The 9,222-nt window shown below is 42.7% G+C and overlaps 1 protein-coding gene across 1 annotated transcript in view; it reads left to right on the top strand.

Annotated features, from left to right (window-relative positions):
• Positions 1-1,909: 1,909 nt before the first annotated feature.
• Positions 1,910-9,222, top strand: part of foxo3b (forkhead box O3b) — a 45,071-nt gene continuing 37,758 nt past the window's right edge. Inside the window, exons 1-2 of the mRNA XM_034076663.2 lie at positions 1,910-2,197; positions 2,511-3,229. Of these exons, the coding sequence (XP_033932554.1) occupies positions 2,678-3,229 (552 nt within the window). The 5' untranslated portion in view covers positions 1,910-2,197; positions 2,511-2,677. The remainder of the gene's footprint in view (positions 2,198-2,510; positions 3,230-9,222) is intronic.

Genomic DNA, 9,222 nt, shown 5'->3' with positions numbered 1-9,222 from the left:
AATGTATTGGGAATAAACTGAATTCAAATATGTTAGTAGCACAAAATAGTGTGATTTAAAGGAAGAAACATATCCCAGTCTAATACAGTTGGCTTTAAACAGTAGATCTGCACAAACAAACACACACACACACACACACACACACACACACACACACACACACACACACACACACACACACACACACACACACACGCACACACACACTCAGACATCCTAACCTCTGTCTGTACATCCAGTGTGCAGTTAACTCTATAGTTCTCTGCGGGAGCCTAACTGCTGCATCAGGTATTCTCTTTGATGTGAAGGGAACAAAAAAGCATCACACAATATGTGGTACGTGTACTGACTATCCGCCTGTAATCCCGTACAGTACAGACTCCAGACTGCTGTTGTAAATGAGCGTATACATCTGCTCGGTTAAATGTGTGTCAATGAACACAGTTAAACAATAAGGTCTGACCTTTTTAGAGGGCAAATGTGTCAGTTTGGTGTCTGTGAATAATGTGATGAAGATCTCCCCAAAAAAGATAGGAAAAAGGGGCCTAAACAGATGTGCAAGGAATACAATACAGGAGATTTAATTAATGACAAAAACAATAACAGTATAATGTCCTAAAATAATAAAAACATTATTGTAATGTCAAATAAAAAGAAGATACAAAATTCCATCCAAGTGTCATATAGACACAATAAATCCATGCAGTTTTATTGAAAGGGTATCTTGTTATGGTCAGCTGTGAACGCGCATTCCTGCACAGAAACCGCGAGTACGCGCAGATGGACGCGCACCTTGCGAGGCAGGCAGCACTCGGAACAAAGAAGCCGTGGACGAGGCTGTTTTGATCCGGAGGAGGAGGTGGAGGGGAAAGAGCAAGAGAAGGAGGGGGAAGGAGGTCCAGAGCATCGTTTACAGGAGGGAGAGCAATCTAGGATTTCTCCCCTTATCTCTGGCTAATAAACGACATGACGTCATTGTAAAGGATGTGGAACAGGCGCCAGAAAGGGGCGTGGCCTGAGCGCGGTGACACACGTGATTGACAATCTGAGGTCCGCTGATTAAAGGCACCATCATCCATTATGATGTAGTAAAAACGAGGGGGATGAGAATACAACATATGATGTTTAAGCATCAAATCCGAGGACGTGATAATGGGTTTTAAATGTCTTTATCATTAAGCACCATCATGTCAATAACAATAATGTAATATAATATAAGCTTCATTGTGTACGACATACCAAATACAAATAGCTCACAATACTACTTACAACAAATGTGTACAAAGAGACCAAAAGTCACATGACTCTAGGAAACATGATATTGTATTGTTATATTTTAAATATAAGTTACTGTTTATATTATGTTTCATCTCTTATTGAATGACTGCATATTAATAATATGTAAACAAGGGGTTGAATTACTCAGATGACATCATTGATTAAACCTGAAAAGCACTTTATTAAGCGTACCTCTCTTTTCTATGATAATAAACTAAATAGCTTTTCATATTGGACTGCTGCGATAATATTCTGTAATTATTTTTGTTCATCGTTTTTATTGAGACAGTCACAGCCTTTTCTTTGAATCAAAATTAATGATTTCTAACAAATTAAAAACCTGTAGCATGCTTGTCCAGTTACACCAGAAGCAAAAGTAAGACATGTAAACCCCCATCTGATCTTGCTTTGACAGTCAATTTATTTATATAATTGATGCAAGTGGACTTTAATAGTTCCTACTTTCTTCAGCTGTGTGCCTCTATACATTTCTGTATATTTCTGTGCCTGTCTCTAACATGTCAGGACGTGTCCCAGCCTCAACCTGCGCACACACCGCTCCGTCCTGTTGGACTGCAGTGTCTCTTTAAAAGGCGATCCCATGCACAGGATCCAGGGGGCTGGCCCTCGATCGACTTCCATGCGCGAGTATGTACGTAAGTGTGTGTATGTGTGTAAGAGAACGTGTGTGTGCAGCGCAGTGTGGAGAGCAAATCGAGATACAGTAGTAACCCGGAGTGAGGTGGCAGTCTTATTCCACATCGACATCCATCCTATCGATATCGCAAACGCACTTGACGAGTGAAAGAGGAATAGAGTCAAGATGGCATCTGGAAGTGGCCGTGGACAATCCGGGATCTAGTCTCTTCGGAGGGATTTTTTTTGGAAACCACAGAGCGCGAGTGACTGGCCGTGCAAGGTATTTCATTTAAAGTGTTGAGAGCGGATTTATTACGCACTTTCTCCTCAGCCATTTATTTACGGTGGGAGGATTAAGAGCCGTGCACCAGGACGGGATTTGGTGTAGATGAGCAAGTAGTGTTTTAGAATGAAGACCAGCTCAGCGCAGGCGAGGATTTAAATATGTGTTGCTATTTTTCGTTTAGAGCGTGATTGACATAAATAGAATAAACCTACACAATCAGGCGCTGCATCGCATCTGTTAGGTTGTGTTTTCATTCGACTCTAACCGAGTGTGTTGGCTTTATTTTCTGTCTCCATGTCCTCAACAGGCGCTAATAACTAAGTTGCTCGTGGCCCTGGTGGGACTTCGCTGGTGTGGAATAGCAACAAAGGAAGGGAGCGCGCATTCATGGGACGCGACTTTGACAGCTCCTCATTTCTTGTCTTGTAACTTTACCTGGCATCGGGGGCTACATTGTGACCGGAGCGGGAGATAATGGCTGAGGCTTCGTTCCCCGACACACTCCCAGACCTGGAAGTGATCATTGATCCGGACTTCGAGCCCCAGAAGCGGCCCAGATCTTGCACCTGGCCGCTACCTCGACCAGACTCTAACGCGGTGAAACCAGATCATAATGACACAGATATTATACCTGAGGAGGAGGATGATGAGGATGATAACGCCACCACTACGGCTAACGATGGCTCTGGCTTGGCAACAGAGGACCAGGGCAGCAGCAGCCCCGTGGCCGATGGAGGGCTGTCCTCCTCCGGCCAGGAGAGTGGAGGCTCCCCGCACTCCTCGCACTCCCCGACGGCCAACTCTGGCACACTGACTCCCAGCGGCCTGGCTGCTCAGCAGACCCCGAGGAAAGCATCATCTCGCCGTAACGCCTGGGGTAACCTCTCCTACGCAGACCTGATAACCAAAGCCATTGAGAGCACACCGGACAAGAGGCTGACACTGTCTCAAATATATGACTGGATGGTGAGATCCATACCCTACTTCAAAGACAAAGGCGACAGCAACAGCTCTGCAGGATGGAAGGTAAGAATCTTCCCACTCACCCACAAAGCCCCCCCTCCTTCCTCCATCAAAACAAAAACAAAACGCATGCTGCTTGTAAAACTTACAGAGGTACACACACACACACACACACACACACACACACACACACACACACACACACACACACACACACACACACACACATTCACACGCACACATTTGTACCATCGTAGTTTTTACGAGCGTCTGGCACTCATTATACCTCTCGCTCTCATTATCATTCTAATGAACGTACAGCAAATGAGGTAAAAATCACATCAGGGAGGTATTTCAGATCATTAATCTTTTTAAGCAGCGTGGGGTTTCGTGACCTACACATAATTATCTCATAAATTGACCAAACGTGACATCTTGCACTTATGCACAGACATTTAATAGACACATAAGATTGTGGTGCTTTGATTGAAATCGCATCTAAAATGCATGTCCTTTGTCTTTATTTTTTACTCCACGCATTGGATGAGTTATGTGCACAATATTCCCTCCGAGGCCAGTCACAGTCACATGGCTGGAATTAGAACAAACAGTAACGTTGTAACCGGTTTGTCTGGAAACACAGTAGCCTATTTTGAGTGATGCAACCAGTTTACGCTCTGAGAATGATGAATTACATCAGGCAGTTTACTGTCTGGCAGCTAACCCAGTTATAGGACAAGGAGCTGAATGTAAACAAACTATTTAACCATAATGCTGTGTGGACAAGTGTGAAGACCTCTGCTGAACACATAACCTCGACTGTCAAGAAACAATGAGAAGCATTCACAGTTATGTTATGGTACAGTTATATTAACATCAGGTCTTCATATTTAGAAGCTACGTTTCCATCCTGCTACTGTATTGCCCTGTTTGCCATTTGTTATGTAAACCTTGGCAGGGATCTATCTGCTGGGTCAGACAGGCATCTGCCATGGGGGAATTACATAACTATTTGGTTGCAGTGTGCTGTTGAGGGGAAAGCTTCTTTTTTTTAAAGGCAGCTATCCGGTCACCCATAGGACATGTGTGACCCCTGAAATGTGTCCAAGAAAGAGGGAGGCGCAGAAGGTCAGAGAACAGAGATTAACACCCCTCAGTGGCTGAAGGCCCGTCCCATGGGGCGTGGAGCCTATAGGTCATATTTTGTCAGGGCTTCTCAAGTTTTGCTATGTGATATGCTTCAGCGAAGAGGGAGGTTGTGTGTGTAGCCCCACCATGTCAAGGCCGGGTTCACCGTCACCATGCAGGGCAGTGACATCTGGAATTTCGGGCATGAAGGCCAGGCTGTCGGTGGGTTTAGTGTTACGCATGGTTGGTCAATACATCTCTGCTGTACCTTACAGCCTATGCCTTTTTTTAGTATACTTACAAGACACTTTTTTCATTACACTCTAGTTGATTCTTTTTCAAATAAAGTTGATACAAAAACAACTGGGTACAGTTCATACGACACCTTTACTTATAAGTCTGTGTGCTGGAAGGCTTGAGCATTTCAAAGGATTTATAGGTGTTAGTAAAAACACAGCAATCTGAAACCAAAGACAGCCAGCAGAGCCAGGTGTTCAGAGGACTGCCTCTGTATGGACACTTTTCCAAAGCCACTTTGCACTCCATTTCACTCTTAGGTTTCACCTCCGCACAGAGCTAGGTTTGAACACCTACAGTTTCATGCAGCCAGGACACCTTTGTTGAGGAGCTTTGCTGAGCAAATCCGAATAATCCCCCTGCGTTTCTCTACCAGGTTTCCACTTACGTCATACTGTTTCATATCTTTGTCAGTTAATCATTAGCCCTGGTAAACTTGGTAAAGAATGCCAAGCATAACTCTAAGACATATTTGATCACCTTATTGTCCTTAACCAAGAGAAGCCTCAATGTTAGTTCATTTACTTTTTCTTACACAATAAACAACTCTGTGTACACTATGTTACCCAGGATTTATCATTTTCTTCCTAAATTAATTTGTAGGGCTAGGGTTGCGGTCGGATAATCCAAAAATCAGCTTCTAACGTCTAACCCTATCGTCTATTTCTTGACCTCTGAATGAAACGTCACGGGGTTAAGGAATAGTGGATAGGAGAATTCAAAAGGACTTAGGAGAAGAGACTGCGGTACTTTAGTTTAGAGAATCCGAATGCACTTTCACTATCCGACGTGTTTATGATGCGCCAGCGGACGTCATTGTGTGCGTCTGCTGCTGTGGGGAAACCATGGAAACCACAGTTTTCTATACAGCGGACTACAACATGGATGTTTAAAAAGAACGACGGACTACTGTAAACTTATCTAGAGACTCTGCACCGTGCTCTGATGCTGCTGCTTTGCTTTATGAACGTGGACAACAGACAAACATATTCTTCAGGACCAAAGTTGGAATTGAAATAAAAAAGGAAAGTGAAACTTATGCTCGTCACCCTCACCCTCCGGTCCACATTAATACAAATGATCCCAATACGTATGATTGTATGAACTATGAAAAGATCTTAAAATAAATAAATGTATTTATTATAAACGTTAGTCCTTAACATCTATCACTGTGTATATCACCATTCAAACGTCTTTTTAAAAGTTGAACAACCCCCACACAGCTCAGTAAAGACTGTGAAATGTTGACTTTATTTGATAATTCCAGTAAAAACTAACGTTCATATTTCTCTTTTTGATTATAATACTGATGAACGTTCAAAACAAAGCACTTTGGCAAGTTACCACAAATGTTTTAAAATGCTTAATAAGCGCCGTAACTTTCATGATATCATTTCTCGGTCATAATCGGTTGTTTCCGTGAACGGAAGGTTCCTTAGCTAAATGGACTATTCGACTTCAGCCCAAGTATCAAACCTCAGTGCTGTCAACAGGCATCCATTGTCTGCTCTGATCCATAATCAGGGCAGATTTGTAAAAAAAACGTTCATATGATAGCCATACATAGTCAAACATTCTGAACTATATTAGTCGTAATAAACAAAATCAAATCATTGCGTGCTGTTAAGAGTTTGTTAGCTTAAGTATCAATGTTGGCTGGCTTTTTTAGTATCACACATTGTCCCAGAGCAGCCTGGCCCTGTGGTAGATATTTGCAGCAAGAGTTTGGGCAGGTCTGGGTCAGAGCTGCTGAAATGTGTGCTAAGAGAAGCTTTGGTATGGAGGGGGAGTATCGGGCAGCATCTCAAAATAGCACCTGTAAACACGCCTGTAACACTCTGAGTGTCTTTCACCTGTGTGTCTATCCTTTGCATAATCGAAAGCATAGGTCCAATGCTGTGCACAGACAGGTGTATTTATTTGTGTGAGTGTGCGTGTTTGTGCAGAGTGTCATTGTGACATAACCAGGTCTTGGCCTGCATTGGGCAGCTACTGGGAACAGGGAGCCTGTTACAACAGGTTAAGTAACACTAGGGCACAAGGTTCACAGCAGCCAGAAATACTTACGTGAGCACACACACACACGCATATACACACACGTCTGATATTCTCATTTAAGGATTATGAGGTTTTAACAACCTCACTCACTCTCGTTCACAGTACATACAGTTATTTCTACCTCGGATGAAGTTGACCGTTAAACTTTCTAAACCTGCCATACATTCTCTCACAGACAGACATGCTCAGACATATAACGAGCTGTCGCCCGGTCATGTTCAGGCTTATCACCAGGGTTCATGACGGTGAGCCTCTGACGCAGGTCTTCAAAATACAGGAGTCAAAAATGTATTCATTAGATTATAAGACCCTAAAGTCAAAATCAGGTGCTTTTCAACATGTACATTAGTCATTGTGTCATGGTTTAATTGATGCTATTTGCAGGTACTTCATGTGCAGCTCAACCCACAAACCAGTGAGTCACGACCACAAGTGTTAAACACACCTCATTTGATCTCTCACTTTACAAAAAGACAAAAAGCAGAGATTCATCTATGGCACAACCATCACACACACACACGCACACACAGATACATACGCAGTGGCTACTTTCCGCACATTCCTACATTTGACTTTGTCTGGAGGCGTATGGAAAACAGGCCCCCAGGGCATGTTGATTATCATTTTAATGGCCTTGCACGCTGAAAGTGTTGATTCTTTGGGGCTGAAATTATTTATTGTTCCTTTCAGAGCAGAACAGGGCTGACAAAAGAGATGAGGCTGCCATAAAGGAAAAGAAAACATTCATCCTTTCATTGGCAGTCCATCAATGCAGAGTAGGGTGGGCTTTATGTCTGATAAGATCCCAGTGACAGCAATGAATATTATTGCAAGACATGACTGATAGTGACTGGAAATTAAGATCGTGAGCATTATCTGCAGTCTACATCAGAAATAAATAGTTGTAATACTGAGACTACTTAATTAAAATAAAAACACAAGCTGCAAAAAAAATTCTGTTTGTGGGAATTTGTGTGTGTGTGCACTCAGGTACTCTGAACGCGATCAGGAGGCCCCTCAGATGGATCTGGCACATTGCCAACTGAACAAACTGAAGCAAAAAGGCAATAAAAAGGGGAGTAGGGGGGTGAAGACAGTAGAAGGAGGGGGAACTGAGGGAGTAAATTAACAAGCTTTGCTCTAAATTGGTGTATTACAACTGCCCTCTGGCTGTGATTCCCAATGGAAGGGCTCCTGGGTGTGGGGGTAAAGGGGCAATGGGTTATGGGAACACACCAGCTCCAGAAACCCCTCCAATGAATAGTGTCACCCTGTGCAGTCAAACTCTGTTTGGAGGGAAACCCCAAGGCTCTGTTCTAGTTCCATTTCCAATCATTTAAACCATATTTTCTTCAGATGCCTGAGGAGTTTGCTTCCAGATTTTAATCTAAAAATTAACACGGCCGAAAGTGTGCAGACACCTGAAAAATGCACCAATGTGATTGTTGAGCATTCTATTCCAAAACCCCTTATGCTATCCCTTATAACGGCTATTAAACTACACTTTTTGGAAAGTTTTCAACTAGATTTTGAAAACTTAGCTGTAGAGATTTGCTTCCATTCAGTCACTAGAGCATATAGCGTTGGATCAATACCACTTTCATGTTGTACAGTTACTTTGAAGCGCTCCCAAGCAGCTAGTTAGCTTAGCACAAAGACATGAAACGGAAGGAAACGTTATCCTGGCTCTGTCCAGAGGTAAGAAACAACTGACAACAAACGCCTCTACATTTCACTAATAAACACACCATATATTGTTTGTTAAATCTGCACAATAATAGAAGTAAAACAAATCTTTATATTATACTCCATCTGTTTGCATCTGACAGTGGACACGTAATTTGTCAAATTTCTGTCATAATCAGTCCAGGTGTTGAAACTTTCAGACAAACACAAGTCTGTTCGACCCTCTGTTTAAGGTCTCCTGTGTTTTTGTGTATTTGTATCTGCAAGAAAGAAAAGGAAGATGCAGATTTTTGGTCTCTCTCTTGGTTTTCTCAGCATTTTCTGCGTTTCTACCATCCCCAACCATGTCACACACAGCATGATCTGTTCTCCTCAAAGATAGTTCTCAATTATTCAATGCACTCGGGATGAATTTAGATCACTGTATTAATTTTTAAGAGCCTGTTCTTGGCTGAAGGCTAACCCCTTTTACGGTTTCTGTCTTTCTTTCATCGCTTGAACTACTATTTTCACACTCTCTCTCTCTCTCTCTCTCTCTCTCTCTCTCTCTCTCTCTCTCTCTCACCAACACCATCCCTCATTATTTTCCTGCCAGCTCCCTCATTTGTCTGCATGTAAAACACTGTGGCGAGCAAAAACAAGTCACCCCCTGTAACTTTCCCCTCCTCCTCTGAAGCACAATTCTTGAAATCTGTTGTGGGCACTAATGAAAGAAGATAAATCTTGGGCCTCGCTCTTGTTACACTCCATACTCCGTTGACTCCTTCTTGTCTTTTTGTCGCCATCATGGCAACACTGCACGATTGAGACACTTGAGACATTATGGCCACGCTGTTGTTTTTTGTCGCTGTGAAAATGTGCAGATTGTAAAAGAAATGAATAGTCTT

This window comes from Pseudochaenichthys georgianus, chromosome 24 (assembly GCF_902827115.2).
Source record: "Pseudochaenichthys georgianus chromosome 24, fPseGeo1.2, whole genome shotgun sequence".
NCBI lineage: Eukaryota > Metazoa > Chordata > Actinopteri > Perciformes > Channichthyidae > Pseudochaenichthys > Pseudochaenichthys georgianus.
This window is presented reverse-complemented; position numbering and strand designations above follow the sequence as displayed.